Source organism: Sciurus vulgaris (genome assembly GCF_902686455.1).
Source record: "Sciurus vulgaris genome assembly, chromosome: 12".
NCBI lineage: Eukaryota > Metazoa > Chordata > Mammalia > Rodentia > Sciuridae > Sciurus > Sciurus vulgaris.
Window position 1 is genome coordinate 97,598,710 of NC_136473.1, and position 23,114 is coordinate 97,621,823.

General features: G+C 36.8%; 1 protein-coding gene across 2 annotated transcripts in view; it reads left to right on the forward strand.

The window, feature by feature from the left end:
- Window positions 1-15,043, forward strand: part of EDEM3 (ER degradation enhancing alpha-mannosidase like protein 3) — a 70,329-nt gene extending 55,286 nt beyond the window's left edge. For both annotated transcript variants that reach the window (XM_079108022.1, XM_079108023.1), the window contains exons 18-20: window positions 233-398; window positions 3,555-3,740; window positions 13,380-15,043. In XM_079108022.1, coding sequence (XP_078964148.1) covers window positions 233-398; window positions 3,555-3,740; window positions 13,380-13,789 — 762 coding nt within the window. In that variant the 3' untranslated portion in view covers window positions 13,790-15,043. The remainder of the gene's footprint in view (window positions 1-232; window positions 399-3,554; window positions 3,741-13,379) is intronic.
- The last annotated feature ends 8,071 nt before the right edge of the window (window positions 15,044-23,114 follow it).

Genomic DNA, 23,114 nt, shown 5'->3' on the forward strand with positions numbered 1-23,114 from the left:
ACAGATCAGGTTTAGTAATACATGAAAAATGCTTTACAAAATAATGGAATACTGAGTGCTGAGATATACAAAATGTTAAAAACAAAAATTTATGCTAAATGTGTATTAGACATGTTACCATTAGAAAAGAAATGAGTTCTATTTCCATTAAAACTGTAGACTGTATCAGGGTTCAATGACTAGATTGAAATATGAGAAGATAAAAGATGTAAGTTACTTTTATTTCTGACAGACGAGAGGATTTGTGGCAAGCAGTAAACCGTACAATGGCTGTTCAGAGCTTACTAACCCTGAGGCAGTGATGGGAAAAATCGCACTGATACAAAGAGGACAGTGCATGTTTGCAGAGAAGGCTCGCAACATCCAGAACGCTGGCGCCATCGGTGGCATTGTCATTGGTGAGTAAGCCTCAGTGCAGGGGAGATAAGATTTAGAATTCTTGCTTTTATTTTCTAAAGTTTTATTAAAGAGTTGTCATATTATTTTTTTTTAGAACATAAAGCATAGATAATTCAATGACTTAATAATTTCTCAATTTTAATGTCTTTTTTGAAAGCCCAGTTACAGTTTCTGTATGTTAGTATCAGTGAAAATATTTGGGGTAAGGAGCGAGGGTGGTGTAGAAATAGTAAAAATGCTCAGTACTGTGGAAAAGAAAATGTACCCACGAGATCCCCTTAAGGCAGGAATTGTACTTGGCCAACTCCAGTGGGAGCCACAAAGAACTTCCATTCTTTTCTCAGAGCAGCTGGCTTTGGAGTCAGAAACATGTGAACAGAGTTCCTGGCTCTGCCACAAAATCACAGTGTAATGTTGACCCAGATTCAGTTTTCTTAATCTTTTGTTGTTATGTAGAATAATTTTTGAGCTCCAGTAAAAAATGGTAATAAACACCTTTTAGGTCGTTGCAAGGCTTAAAGATAACTTATGTAAAATTTCTGGGCATAACAAAGCATATCAATATCAGTACTAGTTACTAGCAAATTTTTATCCACTTATATATTTTTCTACTGAAATTATAAATTACCTGTTTTTAATCACTTTACCAGTGTATTTCAACCAGTAGGTTTTGTTTTTTTGCCCTTCACAGAAGATCACTTATATCTTGACAAGCAGGCCATGACTACTATCAAGGGAAATACAAATTTTTCTGTTTAAAGCAAATAGGAGCAGGGCAGAGTGGTACATGCCTGTAATCCCGGCAGCTCAGGATGCTGAAGCAAGAGGATCACAAGTTCAAAGCCAGCCTCAGCAACTTAGTGAGTCCCTAAACAACTTAGCAAGATCCTGTTTCAAAATAAAAAATAATGAAAGACTGGGGATATGGCTTAGTGGTAAAGCACCCCTGGGTTCAATCCCCAGTACCAAAAGAAAAAATTTTAAAAAGTAAACAGGAGTTTACATTTAGAAAGAAGTAGAAGAGCTGGGATCATACTATAATCATGAACTTTTCTCACAGAGATAATCCATTTTGGATCTTCTGCTGCCCCCCAGTTAGAATAGATTTCTGAATTCAAGGTAAAGGTCTCGGGGGTTAGTGTAGTAGAAAACCCTGGGTTTGATCACTAGTATCATAGGAGGGAAAAAAAGACGTTTAAAATTAAATATTAGGATTTTTCTCAGTGAAAAATTATTTTCATTTCTTTTGTTTATTCCATATGGGTACTTCAGTGTTGATTTATTAGTTAAGTATTAAGAGAAATTCTATTTAATAAAGCAGCAATTGGCAAACTATCGACTGTGTTAGTCTGCTTTATGTCACTGTGACCAAAATACCCAATAGGACCACCTTAGAGGAAGTAAAGTTTATTATTGACTCATGGTTTTAAAGAGTCAGTCCATGGTCAGCTGACTCCCTTCTCTTTGGTCCCTGGGTGAGGCAGAACACCATGGTGGAAGGACAGGCAGTACAGGAAAGCTGCTCACCTCATGGCAGCCAGAAAGCAGCAGAAAGTGGCAAGAGTCCTGGACAAAACACATCAACTCCAAAGGCACACACTCCCAGTGACCTGACTACCTCCAGCTATTCCCTGTGCCTACAGTTACCATGCAATTAGTCCATTCAAATTATTCATCAGATGGATTAATCCACCTGATTGGTGACAGCCCTCATAATCTAATTATTTCACCTTTTGCATTGACTTGCTGGGTCAACTCATATCCAAACCATACACTAGACCATATAGGCCAAGTCCAGCTCACTGCCTGTTTCTGTTAAAAGTTACATTGGGACATGACCACACAGATTGTTTCTATATTGTCTGATTGCTTTTAGCTACAGAGTTAGGCAGTTACAACAGAGAACTACAAAGTCTAAAATATTTACTATGTATCCCAGAGGTAGCATAGAAACTAAAAGTCACTAGGAACCACCATAGCTAACATTTTTCATATTTCTGTTTCTATCTCCATGTCTGGATCCTCCTGGATTCTCTTCTGGCCTTTTCTTTGTAATTCTGCCTCTCTCCAGCTTCTCACCAGTCCACTCCCTCTTTGTTCATCAATTCCAAAATGTGGTTTCTAAATGACAGCCTCAACCCTGAGTCTGTGCCACTTAACAGGACTACTACTCACCACTAACAGACAACACAGTCTTTCTGTGTTCCACTCCTATGTTCCCCAGGAAAACTGAGTCAGGTGGCATCCTTTGTCTACTAAGAGGGGGTCATATGTTGTATTCTCCATTCAGCACTGACTTATGAGGGCAAGTGCTCTAAGACAGCATAGGCAGTTTCTTCAGAGGCTGGCATGATACTGGGGGTAGTAGACATAATTGACCTGTCTGTTATGACAGTATATTTAACAGTGCTGCTAATGTTATTGAACCAGTGTAAAATAATATTGTGTAATTTGGTTTATAGAGGAAAAATAACTGTAGTCATAATTATTCTTTGTGTTACATAAAAAAGAACCATCAATTTTTAATTTAGTTAAAGACCAATATACAAAATAAATATCCCTTATCCAAAGTGTTTGGGGCCAGAAGTGTTTCAAATTTTAGAGTTTTTTGGATTTGGGAATGTTTTCCTAGACTTTATCAGCTGATAAATTCCTAATCCCCAAATCCATAATTTCAGAGGGTTTTATATTTTCAGATTAAGGATGTTTGACCTGTAATGATGTCATTCAAGGGAAGCTTAAAACAACAACAACTCATTCATAGTTCTAGCACTGTAATCTAGGTCATTACATCTTTCTGTTTCCAGGCTTTTACAGTTATATTCATAGAATTTTGTGTTTGGTGATTCATATTCTATTCTGTTTTTCTGTGTGTCCCATCAAATATTTCATTATCATTTGTTTATGATAGTTTACAATTGTGCACAATTACAGATAATACTCCAGTAAACTTCTTTGGGCACAGAGCTTTTTACTTCTTTTGAATTACTTCTTTACAATAAATTTTAAGGAGAATTAATGGGTCCAAAATGTTTGTTTTTCTGGTTCTTGATACGAAAGGTTAAATCTACCCACAGGTGAAAAAGAGCAGTAACGACTGACAAATCTCTTCAGTGGACAGGCGCCTTGATCTCTCCTGCATTCATTTTGCCTAGATGACAACGAGGGGAGCAGCAGTGATACTGCCCCTCTGTTCCAGATGGCAGGTGATGGGAAGGACACCGATGACATCAAGATCCCCATGCTGTTCTTATTCAGCAAAGAAGGCAGCATCATACTGGATGCCATCCGGGAATACGAAGAGGTCGAAGTGCTCCTGTCTGACAAAGCAAAAGATCGAGGTAAGGGTAAAGATAAAAACTGGGTTTTGTGCAACATAGCATCAATTTTCTAGTTTGACAACAAAATTGAGTTACCAGAAAGTGAGGGGTGTGTGTGTGCGCATGTGCGTGTTTTGGTTCACCGGTAAAGCAAGTAAAATTTTTAGATGATTTCAAGATATATTTTGGTTTGGAAATAAAGAGTAGTAAAGTATTTATTTGCTCTGCTCAATTAGGATGATTTTGCAATTATATTTTTATATATAATTTGCAATTTTTGACATGATTCTGTCCAGGTGATAAATGTATATACAACTTTTTTATGTTCACCAGTTTCACTGATTTCTTTGATGTCTTTTATAAGGAAAAAGAATAGATGGTATAGAATGGTGTGGTCTAACTATGATAGTAGTTGGTCTCACCAACCACTTCTAATCACGTTGTCATTGTCCTGATGTTGGCCATAGAAATCCAGCAGCTTTGTACCTCTGAGGTCTAAGTTTATCATTTGGGTATTTTTAAGAGTTACGGATGACTGTGCCTGAAGAACAAGATGGCATGCCTTAATTGAGGAAAACATATAGTCCTCTTAAGGCCAAAATGTTCATTAGTCATTTGAAAGCTCTTTTAAATCCTACTATATAAAGACAAGGTCTTACTAGTATTCTTTTTTTTTTTTTTTCTTTCAATTTTTTTGTAGTTGTACATGGACAGAATGCCTTTATTTTGTTCATTTTTATGTGCCTCACATGATAGGCAAGTGCTCTGCCAATGAGCACCAGCCCCAACCCACTAGAGTTCTTTTCTAGTTTTGTACCCAGGGATAGGTGAGGGATGAGGGAATGTGAGCCATCAAATCTGTGCTGTGATCCTGCTTGTGGTAGCGGTCTTTCTTACCTGCTGTGGACGCTTGTAGAAATAGCTCTGTGCTTCTCTTCCTGCTTACATGAATGGAGTTGTATAATTTGTATAGGGTTGCTATATCCCCTGTGGTATTTGGTAGATATATAGGAAACTGATTCATTTCAATATAACTTCAAAGTGGGACATCCTTAAAAAATACAAAAAAAACTGTTAGTAATCTAATGTTTGCTTATCATTGTTTTGTCTTCTTTATTGCTTTATCTTTTGAGATTCTTTGCATTGTCAAGTACTTAAGTGCAATTGAGTAAGTGAGTAGGCTGTATGTATGTAAGGACTCATAAATGGAAATAAAATAGAATGCAGAGGTTTTCTTCTTAAATTTTCCTATGTACCTTATTTTCTCCCTTCCCCCAGGCTCCTATTCTAAATTTAGATCTTCTTTTTCTACATACATGCAATTAGACACACTAAACATGGGCAAATTAATATTATTTTATGTAACTCTTTAATGCCTTTGCTTTCCCCCCCATTTTGTGCTGTCATTGGAATTTCAGCAGCAATATTAAAAGGTAAAATGATTCCAAGCTACATTATTAATAGTAGTAAGTATCTTGTATTAATAAACCTTAAATTATATATGTATGTGTGTTGTACAAACACATACATACGTATATGATTTTGTTTCAGTGAATACCATCACAATATCTCATTTAATGTAATTAGATTACTTTCATGCCTAGTCAGCCATCCCATAATAAAGAAATTCTTTGTCAATTGTCGTAACAAATTCTGTGAAGTATACATTCTGTACAATAAGTGAATTCACTAGTTCATGTCCATATAAGAGTCTCAGTGGTGCACACCTGTAATCCCAGCAGCTGGGGATGCTGAGGAGGATCCAGAGTTCAAAGGCAGCCTCAGCAACTTAGTAAGGCCCTAAGTAACTCAGTGAGACCCTGCCTCTAACTAAAATACAACAAAGGGCTGGGGATGTGGCTCAGTGGTTACATACCCCTGAGTTCAATCTCCAGTACCAAAAAAGAAAAGAAAAGAAAAGAAAAAAACTCACTCTTAACAACAGCATTGTTGTTTAGGTATTTATTACTTTGGACCATTTTTCATTTAAATACAAGTAAAATATTCAAAATATTGATTTGTTTTAAAAGCTGACAGTAGATGGCAGGGAGTTGAGGGGCACACATTGGGTTAGGACTACAAAATTACGGAAAAGAATGTACTTCCCATACCAGAGAAAGAGTTTGAGAAAGGATTAAATCTACTAGGAAAAATAAAGTTTGGTGAATGGTATTCTCTTAGGAATTTTACAGTGAAAGCACATTACTTAAGTGATATTTTAAAAAACATTGATCGTCTTTAAATTTATTGAATTGTGATTCTATTACATTGTGATCTTTTGATAAAAGGTCTTGGAAATCCCTTTGTATATATAACAGCTCTTTTGAGAACTGTACAACTATATTAAAACTAAATCAGCAACAAGTTGTAATTATTAATATTTATGATTATGACAAAAATCAGCAATAATAATTTAATGAAATTAACTACTTTATTCACTTAAGATAATTTTCTAAGAAGTTAAGATCTATAGTGTTATCATTCATTTGTCCTGAACTATTCATAACATAGACATGAGTGTTTCCCCCTGCATCAGAGTCAGCTGATGGACTTGTTGAATGTGTGGCCTCTTTAACCTACACCATAGTATTGAATGAGACTCTGCAGATAGGAGTCAGAGGGTGACATTTTAAACATGCATTCCCGGTGACTGTGAAGTAGTAGTTCCTCAGTGACACTTTGAACAACTTGAAACAAGACCCAGAAGGCAGTCCTTCTGTGTCCCCCAGCTGTGTATCTGGCCATTTGGGGCCATTATGGGTAGTAGTTAGGATTGCTTAAATACATCAGATAGTAACAGCCTTAAAATTCAAACAGTAAGATGTCCTCCAAATTGTTCTTTCTAAAAACCTCATTCCACAAATATGTACTTTTTCTATAAAGTCACACCATACTGATTGAGCAGTCCTTTGCATATATAATACAGAAAACAGAAACCCCAAAACAAGCCTGTATTCCCACTCCCATCTTCTTATTCTGGCAAGTTCTAGCAATTAGTGTACACATATCTGAAATAGTCCTGCCTGCTGGCAGCAATTTTCAGGTATCTTATAACCCATTTTTCTTCAGAAGATAAAACATTAGTGATTTATCAAGTGAAAATATTGCTTCCTTGGGCCAAATCAGCAACACTTCTAAAAGTTCTCTGCATTCTATTATGGATCAAAGTGTTTAATACTGTCTCATGTGTCTCATCCTTCTGAAATTTCAGTTTATAAAGATACTTAATAATTCCAATCCCAGTGTCCACAAACCAAAGACAATTTTTGTTACCTTTAGATTCAAATTGAGGCAGTTTACAATTAAGAATCAACTTCTTTTTCCATAGTATTTCTCAAGGGGGATAAAATCAGCATTTGAAGTTCCAGTACATTGTCATGCTTGCAACTTGCAGTGCTATAGACAAACATTTTCAGGGCTACTCCTTTATTTGTGTCGATATGGTAAAAAGGCAGAGAAAATGGGGGAAGAGATTTTTTAAAAATGAATAAGGTCCCATTCTTTGATCTGCTCCCAATTTAAGTCAGGCAGTGCCACTTTTCCTAAGATTATTCCCTTGGTTGGGGTGAATGTGTTCTACACTTGAACTGTAGAACTCAGATTGCTGGTAGAAAAGATTTGACTCCAAGGAGAAAACTCTAGAACATATTCAGATCTGCTCTTTTCCTGGAGAGCAACATCCCCAAAATTGGGAGAACTGCTATTCAGCTTCCCTTCTTTTCTAACTACTGCATGTTTTTGCATGCTCTTTTGCATTTGCACATCTCTTGCCTCTTCCTAGATATGCCTTATAAATCTCTGTCCCCACCCCATGGCCCTTTTCCCCTTTGAGAACCCTTAGCTATCCTAAATATCCAATTCAAATGGCACCTTGGTAAGAAATTTTCTTTTTATTGTCCTAGATAAAAATCTAAGGGTGTCTTTTTAAATATAGTTCTATGATATTTATATTATATTACATTATTCTTTAAGTAATTCTCTATATTCCTTGCTTTGAGTAACAGTGTACAGATGAATCAATGAAGAAAATTCAATTAAGTCTTTACCAAGGTTCCCATCCCCTTTTATTAATACTGATTTTCTTTTCTTTGTATCTTAAGATTTTCTCCTTTCCTTGCTTCCTGTATTTCTGCTATGGTATTCCAGAGTTCAATGTAATAGTTACAATCTTTATTTTCTGTATTTTTTATTGGTGCATTATAATTGTACATAATGGTGGACATGTGCACAATATAAAAATTACACTCTTGAGACTGTGATCGCTGGTGAAAACAAGCATCTCAGAATAAAGATGTATAGCAGTGTGAAGGACCTTAAGTCCAACTGCCATTTTTACTTTCCTGATTGCTGCCTGTGTTTCTTGTGTATAGTTCCATAAGCTTGTTAAAACCAAAATGTTTTCTTCTTTGGATATTGTAACCATCCCACCTTTTACCTTTGAATTTAGTTGGCCCTTTGATGGCTTTCCTTTAGTGCCTCATACAGGGATTATTGCTATCATTTGGAAAACTTTGCTTTTTTAATTTAAATAAAATTTCAACTTGTAACAAGCTCACTCAGAGGTATATTAAAAGTATTTAAATAACCTCTCCTTTTCCTGGGAAAAATGAACCAATATTAAGAGCTTGATATGTGATGTTTTATATTTCCTTTTGTGCTTCATACATTTCAAAGTTACGGATTTTTTTTTCTTTTCACAATAATGGGATATACTAAAAATATCATTCAGTAACTTGCCTTTTACAGTTAAGTCCTTATTAAGTACATTTCCTCCATGCTAGTAGGATAGCAGAACTTATTCTTTTAAAAGCTACTTTACATTTTATAGTATGACTGTACCATGATTTATTTAACCATTTCACTCTTAGTGTCCAAATTAGTTCTAGGACTTTGAATTTGCCACTCTGTACAGCAGTATAGGGAATATCCTATACACATTTTCTTACCTGTTGATACTTTACCTGTGAAGAATTTGAGATTTACTAAAATGGAGTGCTGACAAAAAAGACACTGGTTTTTTACTTTTAATAAATGTTGCAAGTCGCAGTAGCAGTTTCACATCCCTTGCCACAAGAAATGAGAGTGCACATTTCCCTGAATCACGGCAGCAGATTTTCCTTTACAGCTGCATTTCTCATGGAGATTGATCTTGCTTTTTCAGAGATTATGTCTATACTAGAGTCCAAAGATCTGTAACTAGAGCAGACATGTAAATTATGGTTGAAGGAACATCCTAAGAAGACGATGTGATACGTGACGGGTCTAACTAGTGATGCAAGGCAGTACCCAGAAATCTTATGCGTGAGATTAGTAATGAGCTTGGAAGCAAATTGGTAGGTAAAAGCTAGACAGGCCAGGGGAAGGCTTTCAAGACAAGACCAAGAGTAATATGTAGAGTCTAAAGGAATATTTTGTGTATGTTGGTCCAGTGAGTCCAGCATGGGTTAACAGTTTAAAGGAGCCACAAGGGACCAGACCACAGTGACAATGTTATTGTTGATATTAGTAGTATTTATTAACAACACAAATAAAAAACATAAAGGGAGTAACTTGTCTATGCATATGCTTTACCTTCCTTAAATAAGATTGTGTGTCTTTCTACATTATATATAGGACCCATTTTATGTGTTGAAAAGATATATACATACAAAAAACAGTTATAGAGAGAATAGTTATATATTCTTTTCTCAGCCTAGCATCTTTTGACTTTATGATAATTTATTTTATTTAAAATTTTTATGTAATCAGAAATACTGATTAATTCATTTAAGAATCTTGGGTTTCCAGTCTTTCTTCAAAAGATCATACCGTCCTAGTTGTACATATATTTTCCTAAAATTTCTTCTGGGATTTTACCATTTTTTTACATTTTGGTTTTTTTTTTTTTTTTTTTTGGGTGCTGGGGATCAAACCCAGGGCCTTGTGCTTACAAGGCAAGCATTCTACCGCCTGAGCTATATCTCCCCAGCCCCTACATTTTGGTTTTTAATGAATATGGAATTTATTTTTTAAATATAAGTAGGATCCTAACTTTCCACTTATTAAGCAAACCATCCATTTTTCTTTGAATTAAACTACCATCTTTGCTATATATCAAGTATTTTTTATATAGCTGGATCTTTTTCTAGAATTGGACTTTTGTCCTAACTAACTCATTTAATCCTGTACCAATAATAAACTATTTTGTTTTGAATAAACATTAATTTCTGATATAGCTGCTCTCTCCTTACTCTTTTTTTTTTTTTTTTAACCCAGCATTTTTTTTTTTTTTTTCTTTTTGGACAAGTAATATAGCCAAATTTATTTCTATGGTAGAAGCATTTATTATAGTTACAGTTATATAACACCATTTCAAATCAGGGTAAGTAAACAGAAGTGTCCTCTTCTCTTGCTTACCCATACTCAAATGTCAACATGATTTCAAGCCATTTTTAAATTAACAAGGATCAGATAGAATCAAGGTAAGATGTCAGTAGAAGGGTGTGTTAAACTACCTATCAGCCCTGAAAACCAGGATACGCGAAGTGAACTTGTACAACTGTTTCAACTTCAGTGTGCATTAGTCTCACCGCGACTGTGGAAGAAGCACCTTCAGGAAACTGAAGGCAAATCATCAGGTCAAGCATTCTCTGGGCCTCAGAGTAGCAAAGGGACTGAGGATACAAACTGTGTTTCTCACAGTTTCCCCACATTTTTTAATTGGTTTTATTATAGTTGTACATAATAATGGCATTTGTTGTTACCTGTTTGTTCATGCATATAATATACAGTATAACAATATAATTTGGCCAGTATCACTTCCCAGCACGCCCCTTCCACACCTTCCTCTCCTTGATCCCTTTCCTCCACTGATTTCCCTTTGATTTTCAAGAGATCTGCTTCTACCTTTCTTTTCCTTTTTCCTCTCTAGCTTATAAGACCCTTGACCATTTAAGTTTGGTTTATTTCACTTAACAAAATGGTCCCTAGTTTCATCCATTTTCCTGCAAATGACATAATTTTATTTTTCTTTATGGTTGAATAAAACTCCATTGTACATATATACCACATTTTCTTTATCCATTCATTTGTTGATGGACACCTAGGCTAATGATTCCATTTTGGGCTGTTGTGAATTGTGCTGCTATAAACATAGATATGCATGTCTTACTGTGGTATGATGACTTCACTTCAGTATATTCAGTATAAATAACTAAGGAGTGGTCTAGCTGGGTCATACGGAGGTTCCCTGCCTAGTCTTTTGAGGAACTTCATACTGATTTCCAAAGTGGTTGTACTAATTTACAATCCCACCAACAGTGTGAAAGTGTTCCTTTTTTTCCACATTCTCCCCAGAGTTTATTATTATTTGTGTTCTTCATAACTGCCATTCTATCTGGAGTGAGATGAAATATCAATGTAGTTTTGATCAGCATTTCCTTAATTGCTAACGATGTTAAATGTTTTTTCATATATTTATTGGCCATTTGTATATCTTCTTTTGAGAAGTGTCTGTGTAATTCGTTTGCCCATTAATTGGTTATTTGATTTTTTTTATATGAATTTTTTTTTACCTTTACTGATTGATTCTTTTCAGAACTTCCTCACTTTTCTACATATAGTCTTGCATAGGAACTTTAAAATATCTGGTTCCAAAACAAAAACAAATAGAAATGGAATTCTATTTGTAATCACATACTTTAAGTTAGGAAAATCTTAAGTATTAAGACTTTCTATTCAGGAAAATATATGTAAATATAAATTTAATCAGATCTTGTATTATGTTTATTTTTATGATTTTCTAGTATTAAGCAATATGAGCTTTATAACTTTCAAGATAAATTTAGTTTTGTTTTATAGCTTTATTTTGTTTTTATTATGAAAAGAATTTTCTGATTTTTAGCTTGTGATTGCTACTATAGAGAATTTATTGGTATTTGCAGTGATTTTAATCTTTTATTATTTTATTAGCAGTAGTATTTTCTTATTAGAGAAAAGAGAAAAGTTTTACTATATAATTATAATAATTTTATATTTGTTTTCTCTATTTACTGTTCTATTTTCTTATTCTATTACATTAGGTAGATTTCAAAAATAATTTTGTATTATATGTATAGACATAAGCACACTCTTCATTACTAGGCAACACAATCCTGTACCCTTTTCTGTCCTTCTAAACTAGAACAGTACAATCTAGAAAAAAAACTTAAATGTGTTCTTTCTTTTGTTCTTCTTGGAACTTAGGGTAGCCTAGCATAAATAAGCTCTAAGTAAGTAGCCCCCTCCTTTCTTTGGACTCCACCATGATTTCCCTAACTGTTCAATTAAATTTAACCTTTTCCACAGCTCAGAAGACAGAGAAGATGTATACTGACTCCTCCCTCAAAAAAACAAAACAAAATTTAAAAATCCTAAGAACATAATCTTCCTTCTTAAGTTGATCCTTCTTAAGCAGGATGAATCAATTCACACGCTACCTGCCTGCCCACATTTCCTTCAGTTTTTCTGGTTTTTAAATAGGTTCATCTTCCCTTCTTTCTTTGACTAATGAACTCTACTTATCCTTTTAAATCTCAGCTCAAGTGTTATTTTCTGAAGGAACCTCTCATTTCTTTAAAGTTTCCTAACACCACACACCTCTTTAAGAATATGAGTCACAGTTGGAGTTTTTATTTTGTGTTAATTATTTAAATGTCTTTTTCCCCCTTTGGACTATGGGATGCATAAGGGTAGGTATAGTATTTGGTTTTTGGTTTTGTCCCTCTTTTTCTCTCTAGTACCATGCATAGAGAACACTTTGGAGATATCTGCTGACTGCATCACAGAGGCAGAGATTGAGTAGGATGTAGCATGTGGGCATCGATGCTATTTAAGCACTCTTGTAGGAACCCTAAATAAGATGCCTCTAGTGTTTTCATTGTGTATTCATTACAAGAGGTTTGATCTACTCTTCAGCCTTGCAGTGAATTTTAGAATGAGTGTATCTTAAAATTCATAGACATATAATAAAAGTTTTGTAAATGATCACTGTTCTTATCTTTGTAAAAATATTTTATTTGATCTGTTGCATTAATACCTATTCATCCAAAATCTTTCTATATGAATCTTCATGGCTTACTGAGTGGTAATTTCACCTTTCAAAGATATACTATTTTAAAATATAGCAGTGGTGATACGTGCTATTTAAAATTTTATTCTATTTAGTATACTCTCATGTGCAAACTTTCCTGAATTTTTAATAAATTTTAGTTGTGTACTGTGAATTTTTATGCATTTTAATATTGTTGAATGAATTTCTTGGCATTCACTGGTATTCATAGAAATCAGTGTTATTGGTCATTCCTTTCAATTTGGAAGAACATTTCTTTTTTTCGTGGTACTGGGGATTGAACCCAGGGCCTTGTGATGCTAGACAAACACTCTACCAACTGAGCTATATCCCCAGAACATTTATTTTCTAATGCTGGCATATTTTGCAAAATAAATATTCAGAAAATGTGATTCCATTGTTAGAAGACAATCATCTTCTCTTCAGTGCTAATGTTCACTTATGTACATTAATGTGATTATGTTTAACATTTTATTCCTACTTGTATTGCAAAAACCAGCATGGCTTTTCAAGTACAGTATTAAAATTTTTGAGAGAAAAAGTAGTATGAAGTTTGTTTGTCTCTTATACAGATCCTGAATTGGAAAATGAAGAGCAACCATCCTCTGAAAATGATTCTCAGAATCAAAGTGCTGAACAGATTATATCAATTTCTCAGGCAGTTGATTTGGTTGATCAAGAGTCTCCTGAGGAAAGTTCTCTGAACTCTCACCCAGAGTCATTGTCCCCAGCAGATAGTGACGATGCTGCAAGCATTTCCCCTTCTGAACAGACTTCTAATCCCACAGAAGACCATGAGACTACAAGTCTTGATGGTGAATGTACAGATTTAGATAACCAACTTCAGGAACAATCAGAAACTGAGGAAGATTCCAGTCCTAATGTCAGCTGGGGTAAAAAAGTCCAGCCTATAGACTCCATATTAGCAGACTGGAATGAAGATATAGAAGCATTTGAAATGATGGAGAAGGATGAACTATGACTCACTGAAGAATCTTGTGGTAGGTATTTTAAAAGTAAAGGTAAACAGTGGTCATAGACACCCTCATACTGAGCAGGGTCTCCAGTGGGAGGCTTTAAGTATGGTGATGAGCAACCACGTTCTGACTGGGATTGGTAGTTGTCATAGGAATCTGGAGCATGCTGTGTTAGAATTGACCTTGTTAAAACTGTCCCATCAAAAGTGGAAACTCTCAGTCCCCCCCTCAAATGACAGTGTTGCACACCCTGCAGCATGTCAGGCCAGGGAAAGATTACTGGGCATTTCTGGGAACCACAATTCTAGTCTGGATAGACAATAAATACATTCAGTTAATAATGGAGTGGGAATAGGAGTTTGTGTAGCTTTCTGATTAAAGGAAGCTTTGTTTTCCTGGTTTGGGGGTTAAAAGCTCTTTTGGGGAAGATACATGTGGGTCTTGTGGCATTCTGATTATGCTGCCTTCACAAAATCACTCTAAGTGACCTAAGTGGTTATGAAACAAATACATCCATTGTGAAAAGTTTTTGCTCATCGCTTATGCTTACTTTGTTCAGTGACAAAGGATTAAGATGACTTGATTTTTCCCCCCCTCCTAACAATGTTCTTTTCATTTAAGCCAAAGGTTAAACCAATATACTTTCTCAGTGAGTTTTCTACATAAAGACTTATCAGTGGGATGAGGTAAAAAGATCATATGTTATGGCAATTGGTTACTTACTACTTTTGATAAATGGAGGAAGGGAGAAACTATAAGTTGCAATATGAATTTTCATGGGGCCTTCCATAGGGAAAGCTGTGACTACCCTGAAATGGAGCTTAGAGTTATGTCCTTGTGGGGTAGATTATAAATCTTTTCCAGTTCATTTCTCTTGGAGGTGGTTACCTCTAGCCATCAGCCTTACTCCATGTTTAGTATGCAGTTTGAGCCAACAGGCCCCCATAGCCAACCTGATTATGTTCTATCCATTTTTCTAGCTTATGGAGCCATGATAAAAGTGGTAGTGGTCTAAAATTCCCATTTTTCTCCTTTGAAACTTTTGTTTCTAAAGTTACACCTAAGGAATCTGTCACATTTTCTGTTGAATCATGGTTTTTAGGATTTTTTGTTTGTTTTGTTTTAATATATTCTTTCTGATGTGGACTTGAAAATTAGTCTATGGTGATCTGTGTAAACAAATTCACACAGTAGCAACTACATATAGCCATATAGCTTAATGGGAAAAAAATTCTCCCCCCCCCCTTTTTTTTTCCCTCCCGTTTTTTTTTGTTGTTGTTGTTTGTTTTTTTGCTTGGTGGCATGGTGGCAGTCTGGCGCTGGCCACATTTAAATTGTTGAAATTTTGGTGTTGATCTTGGTAGACAGCCCTGTATTGAAATCATGGCTTTACTTATTTTATTTATTTTTTTAACTTATCTTAATCAGTTCTAAAGGAATATTGGAGAGACTTAATTACTTTCTCTTTACCATGACATCATACAATACCCTTTTCCTAAAACATGGTTTTGAGGTACTGAATAACCTACACTATATATGGAGCTGTGGAAGAACAGCAGAGCTGTATTGTACTTGTGTATATTCATGTACAGTGTGTCTTAGATCCCAGGTAAATATATTTTTGTAAAGGGTTAAATACCTACTTTTAAATTCAATCTAAACATAATTGGTCAGTGAGTAAACAAATCTAATAGAGAATTCACTTTGGGGAGGGAAGGGAAAAAATAATAGTATAACAAGAACTTTATTGGCCCTTAATTAAAACTGACACCAAACTGGATATTTTAGTCTCTCTGCATGTGAAATTTGATGTAAGACGATAGAACCATAATACATACAGTATACAGAAGGATAGACATAGTGCTTTGTTTATTTAATTGCAAAGCTGCCAAAATAGCTGAAGCTTAATTACTTGACTTGCCTTGATTTATAGGACTGGGGCTTGGAGAAAAGGAGCAGATGTTCCTCTAAGACTTTGATTACAGAAGCCTTATATACGTTGATTTGATTTTGTATTTGTAGCTCAAAGCCATTGTTGTCTAAATCTAATTCTTCTGCTTTCAAAACCACGTACATTTTTTTCCAACAAGAACTTAATAGCATGGAGGATGCTGTGGCAGGCTCGTAGGGAATAGCCATCTTACTGTCACTCTCCCTTTGGCCATTAGGGGGAGTTGTTGCCTTTCACTGAGATTTAGAAGCAAATCATTCACTTGCTTAGTAAAGTAAATCCTTTCTTAAAAAGAGAGGGGAAATTAAAGTTATACTTAATATCCTGAGTGAATTATATTCAGTTTTTCCCTAGTTAATAAAGATGGTACATATTCAGTTTCAAAAATATCAACATAATTGACTCAGCATTCGTTTACTTATTTGACATACTGCCGTGAAGTCATTTTTTAATTCATCAAAAAATTCAAACAGCATTAGTTTTTTTTTTTTAATGTTTTGTTTGTGAAATACCTTGCATAGATATTTTATTTACTTGCTAAAGATTCAGGGGATTCTATGAGACCTTGAATTTAGAAACATCTGGTCTACCTCAGTTAAATGTTGACTGCTTAGAAATAGAGCTGAAATGACCACCACAGCCATAAAATTGACTAAGAAAGATTTATACAATGTTTACAAACTTGGAATCAAGTAAGGATTTTATCAGAAAGTTAAAAGTTATCTATTAGAGCAAGTATTTAATTCAGGTATTTTCAAGTTTTAAAACTTAACATGTTTACCTACTAAAAATATGTATAGTTTTTGTGCATATAAAAATCCACTGAAATAATATGCTCTAATTTGCAATACTTTCCCCATAAAGTCTTAAGTGTGAAGAATTGAAATTTACTATATATGTTTGGGATGGTACATTTTGTTGGATAAGTTTTCTTTTTAACTGTAATAGGCTTCCCAAAAGAGTATAATTGTTTCAGAACAAATTATTTTGTGACATTTTCCTTTTCCTTTTTTCTTCACAGTATTAGATTTTAAAATGAAAAATTGTACACTTTCTGATTTTAATTTCCCTAATATAATTAATCTCTTGATAACTTTTAGATTTAAATTACTATCACAGAACCCTTTTTATAGCAAAGCCAGCATTTGTTCTCTCACCAAACCCCATGCCAAATTCATCATAAAGAAGGCTCAGCTTAAGTAATTCAAATAGTGCTTATAATTTTAGAGGGGGTCGGTAGAATTTAGTAAATATCCAACTGGTCGTTTTATGCACAAGGCTTCAGTCAGAACATAGAAAAAAACATTCTGTGAATGAAACATTGTATGTTCAGATTTTATAAAAGACATTTTTAAAAGCCCAATTTACAGCCGTATATTTTCTTATGATGTAATTTATGAAAAAGATGTCTGTACTAACAGGTGCTGTAACACTACTGTTGTTGGGTTTCATTGTTTGGTGATAAATGTATACAATATTTCTAAGGGAAACTATGTACTGTGATGTAAAAGTCTGGGCAAAATGTATATAATCCTTGTATATAATTGTGTATTTGATTATAATTACTGATTGTAAAGATTTAATAAAACATGTAAATATTCAGGTCTAGTTTTAATTTGAACTTTTAGAATTATTGTGTGTATCTTTATAGTTTGGATATCTTTATTTTTTTTCATCATTTTGTTCTCTTTTCTTTTCATTTTACCCCAGAGCATTGAATTTTTGGGTTACCTTCAGGGATAGAAATTCAGGCATATGTTGAATAATTCCACAACTCAGATAGTGCCAAGGGTCCTCAGATGAGGGTTAGAAAAATACTAATAATCCACAGTGTCAGTTGTGGTGACATACTTGTGTTTTGAGCTTACTTATATTTAATAAAATCACTGTCCTCTTAATGTTATCATCCAAAGTAACACCAACCCTTCCCTCTTAACTCCAGGGAAGTCATTTCCCCCTATACCCTGGTACTATGATTTTCATCTGTATTGTTCCGGGTTCTGAGCACAGTGATCTCAGAAATCCTCATAATAATTATTATCATTCATACGTGTCTTGAACACCTGCACATCTTTCTCGAAGTGCACATTGAGTGACCGGCCACGGCGGAGCTGTGTGGCCTGAGTCCTGAGGCCCAGCCAGGGCCCTTTCCAGTGCACCACCTTCCCCTGGCTTTCTCAGCCCTCCTCCCTTATTTCAGTCTCTGCTCACCTTTTTCTCAGCCTCTTCTTTCCCGCTTGACCTTTCCGCCTTCTGGGATGGAAGTTGAGAGGTGATAGTATCTATTCTCAGGTTCTCTGGGCAATGAGTCTGGCCTTGGCATGTCCCCATTCCTCCAGGACAATGAATGGACCACTGTTACAGCAAGCATTAATGGACTCGGTAGTGTCTTTTGAAAGATTTCAAAGGGGAGCTTGCTTTTCTTCTCTGGGTAAAGCAAACTTCAGATGTCTATTTACTAAGAAGCTGAGTATTTTAAAGGTCAATGGAGAATAATAAGTCCTAGCATCTGCCTGCTACTAAGGTTTATACCTCTTAAACCTAACTATTGACCTTGTTCTTGGGTTAGGCTAGTTGTTACCATCTACCCTCAATGAAGTAGCAAATGGGAGGCTACTGACGGACTCCTTCAAGATTTTCTGAACCCAGAAAAGAATGCACTTTTGTCATCCCAAATGACAAGGGGACAATCACTGTTCAGAAGTCAGTGGTGTGGTACTGTCAGCACATTGCTACCTTCAGCTTTGGTGATACTATCTAATAACAGCAGCCGGTAATGTTGAGAAAATACCTTGGGTCATAATACTTCTTAAAAAGACTTAAACTTCCTCATGGTTGAGAGAACCAAAGTCCCCAGATTCACCAATCAAAGGAACTTCAAGCTAAAAGACTGATCCACCAGCCAGCTGCTCTGTTACTGGCATTTGAGCGCAACATGGGTTACCCCCACCTTTATTTTTTCTGAACCTCTAAGAAAAGCCAGCTACCTTCAGGCTCAAAGGCAACAGGACTCTCTTGTCTTAACTCTGCTTCCAATTTCCTTCCGGTTTCCTTCACTGGTAGAATAGGTGGAGTTCTCTAGTGAGTCCCAGGTAGCTGCTGCTTCTAGAAATGCTAGCCACTCTCTGCCCCACACAAGAGCTTTCAGCTAATTGTGTTCTAGCCCCGGTTGTCTTACTGCACAATTAAAAACATTTTCAAAGTCTTTAATCATTACTTTCGGTTCTTCCAGTTCAGCTTTGTTCGCTGGGTTGGATAATTCTTCAGGACCCCCTATCCATCACTGCTCCTGGCTTTGCCGCCTGTCTTAGCCAGCATTAGCCTCTTTTCCTCTATTGAACTAACTTGGTACAACCTTAAATACTAAACCCACTGCCCATGGATTGTGCATTAGCTTGAGTAGCTGTTGGAATTGGATGGAATCACCTCCTTTGCTGACTGACCTCACTTTAAATCATGCCTGGAAATCTCAAATGAGATTCACTACTTTCCAAAGTTCCAGGCATATTTCTCTGATTAATTTTTGCACTCTGAAACAATAATTTCAGTCCACTTTTTAGATCTCCCACACGCCTCCCCTGTCACTTGCCTGATGAACTCAGCATTGAGAAAATAAGTGGGACCTCAACTTCCACCAACCCATCTGCCTGCTGGATCCACATTACCTGAACTTGCCCTTAGAAATTTCCCTGCATGTATGCTGCAAGGCTTTTTTTGGAGAGCTGGAACCCCAGACTTCAATCAAATGAATGGAAAGATGGTAGACAGTGGAGATAGGTCTTGTTTCCAAATCAACCACCAGTTTCTCTGGTTTTTGGCTCGAACATTTCATTATCCACAGTCGGAATGGCCTGACGTAGGAGCATTTTGCCTGCCTATCAGTAGACTAGGAGCCTCTTGAGGGAAGGAAAAGTTTGGCCCATCACTTTTGTCACACTAGTACCCAGTTCTTGAAAGGCACTCTCTAAGCACTTGGGTGACTTGAATGAAATAGCTGGTTTGGAATGTATGCATACTTTTTTTTTTTTTTCCAGTTCCCCAAATCCCATTTGTTCTGAAAGAGCTAAGATTTGTGATCACTGAGAAATGTTAAAGAAATGATGTGTAAGGGATCCCACGAAAACCACGCCGGACAAGGGAAATCACATAAGGGAGTTTATTAAGCAAACAGAGTGTCTCCCTGCAGGGTAAGAGAGAAAATGAGAGGAAAAGAGAAAGGAAAGAGAAAGGGCGAACACTAGAGAGAGTGGAAAGCAAGGAGGAGAAAGAAAGTGAGTCGGGGAGAGAAAGGCAAGAGAGAAAAGATGGCGGTGAAGCTATCTGTAAGAATCCCGCCAGGCTAATAGGGGACCAATAATGGAGAAGGATACTTGCAAGCTGACTGATGAACCAATAGCTAGCTAGGATGTTCACAGACTGACAGTAGTTGGGAGGCGGGGAAATGGCTGCAACCGAAAGGGTGGGGAGAGCAGCTTTGTACATTACATGATGTACCCCCAGGCATGATGGTGCACACCTGTAATCCCAGTGACTTGGGAGGCTGAGACAGGAGGATCACAAGTTTGAGGCCAGCCTTAGCAACTTAGTGGGGCCCTTCTCAACTTAGTGAGACCCTGTCTCAAAATTAAAAATCAAAAGGGCTGAGAGGATGTGACTCAATAGTTAACAACACTGGGTTCAATTCCCAGTACAAAAAAAAAAAAAAAAAAAAAAAATTCCAACTTTGAGATAGTTGTATGAAGATAATTCTAAAAATGTTTTTTTGTTGGAAGTAGACATTGAAAAGAATGTACTTCACATAGGGGTCTAAGAATTTTAGAGCTAAAAGATTCTTGAGATCATTCCATCATTGATTCTCTTTTTTGGGCTTCTTGGAAAACAAGGCAGAGGTGAGAAGTGACTTGACCCAGGTCACCCCTGTGCAGGACCAAATATGTCTTTGAGAAGCAAGAAGTTTCGGTGCTTCTGCTTCAAAGTCATGGTTTTGTTAAATCATGGACTCCGTTCATCCATTCCTTTGCAAGTTAACTTTCAGCCAGTGAGGGAATCACTAACTTCAGAGCTGCCCCTGAGGTACTTTTGCAAAACAGCAGGGCTCTATGGAACATAGTTTAACAACAATTGGCTTAGATAATTCATTGTTCATTGTTCAAACTTTCCGCATATTCAAGCAAAAATGTCTTATAATTCCCTGAAAACTGGTTATTCTCATTGGCAACCTTTGTTCTTCTTTTCCCAATGAATAAGAACATTAATGAAATAATACATTTTGTTCTTTCTTTTGTGTTGTTACTTATCTTAATTATCATGTGTGGGGGCTGAACTCCAAGCAGTGAGACCAGGACTCAGATCCTTTGCTGGGTGGTTTCAAATCCAAGGGTCCCCAACCTTTGTGATGGTGGCAGAAATGGGTCCCTTAGTCCTGAATCACTGAATCTAGCATTTCTAAATTTGAGATTCCGGGTAACAGAGAGAGCTGCAGGAAAGAATGATAAACAGCCTGTCTCTCCCTGCCCCTCTCTTTTTTGGTGGAGTGGAACCCAGGTCCTTGCACACGCCAATAAACACATACTCTACCACTGAGCTGTACCCCCAATGGCCCTAACCTGTTTATTCTCTGTCTTAGTAAGGCAATTATGGAAAGTTCTAGATTCATGAACCCAGAGACATCTCATTTCTAGCTAGTTCTTTCTTAACCTCCGTGAAACTTGGTAATACCCTGTAATAATAACGCTCATTTATGGGATGACTACGCTTACCAGATGCTTACAGCCTAAATGTTATTCCCATGTTATGGATGAAAAAACTGAAGCCAAGCGGTTGGTGTTCTTAACCACAACCAGAAACACTCTGGCAGGGTGGGGTGGCGTAGGAAAAGAGGAGACTACTAGAGGGTCCTCGTGGTGGCAGTTGACTTTTTTCTTAATCTCTTATGTGTTATAGACTTTTTCCCTCCATTTATTATATTTAATGTACAAGTTGAGAATCCAGACCCTGGAGCCAGACTGCTGAGGTTAGAAATCCCTGCTCTGCCTCTTCTTCTGTGACCTTGAACTGGTCTCTCAGTTTCTTCATCTATGAAGTGGTCATAATAATAGAACCTATTTGGAAGGATGGCTGTTTTTGGAGAGGTTGGCTCCTACCCAACACGGTCGCTGTGATCAGCCACCGTGCCTTTGAGTTCCCTCCTCTCCACTCCCTGCAGGTGGCCCTCCTTGAGCTTCACCTGTAGGTTCTAACTGTAGGAATCAGCTCTATTTGTTGCTAGTAGCACCGTGGCTGGCTGATATGGCCCTTGATTTAGATGCAGGGAGAGCAGAAACACACCCAACTGCCTCAATCTCTCAAAAGCCAGCAGAAGGGGCTGGGTCATGGCTCAGTGGTAAAGCACTTGCCTAGTGCACATGAGGCCCTGGGTTCAATCCTCAGCACCACATAAAAATAAATAAAAGCATTGTGTCCATTTACAAGTAAAAATATTTTTTAAAAAAGAAGAAGAAGAAATCCCTTGAAATAATAGAAGCTTTCAAAAGTCAGGTGTTTGGGAGAGAATCGGAAAAGAAATGACCTGGATTGATCATGTAGCTCTTGTGCAACTGGAGACTGGGTAATAAATTGAATCTCAGCAGGAAAAAAAAAAAAAAAACAAAAAAGTTAACACAAGGGAGGAGCATCCTCAGGACACCAGGATTTATTTACCACTGTAGTTACTTTCCTGAGAATCTCTAGGAGCAAGCCAGCCAAGCAGGGATGCTAACCAAGGCAGCCTCCAGTAATACTGCAGAGATAAACCCGTGACTGTGCAGAGGGGGTCTCCACCATATAAATGTGTGTTGTAGAGGGTGCTGGGTTCTAGTGCCCAAAGAGCCAGGCTGCACAGTGCCAGTCTCTGCATATTCTCCAAAACCAGAGGAAGAGCGTGAAATTGCCAAAAAGGCTTTCAGGAACAGAGGTGGAAAGGATTTTAAATAAAACAAGGCAGTAATTCCAATAGGACACTAGATTTGGGTGGAGGGGTGGACCAAATTGCTTTCCTGGGCATTGTAGCCTCACTATCAAAAAGGGACATTGTGTGGGGCATGGTGGCATATGCCTGCAATTTCAGCGGCTGGGAAGGCTGAGGCAGAAGGATTATAAGTTCAAAGCCAGCCTCAGCAACTTAGCAAGCAAATTAACAACTTAGCAAGACCCTGTCTCTAAATAAAACATAAAAAGAGCTGGGGATGTGGCTCAGTGGTTAAGCGCTCCTGGGTTCAATCCCTATTACAAAAAGGGGGGACATTGCTCCACTCGCCCCCCTGGAAAATGTAGAGGAAGGCCTCTCCCCTGCAGTGGCCTGTGCTGCACAGCCTTGGTGGTTCTGTGTCTTCTCGTTGCTT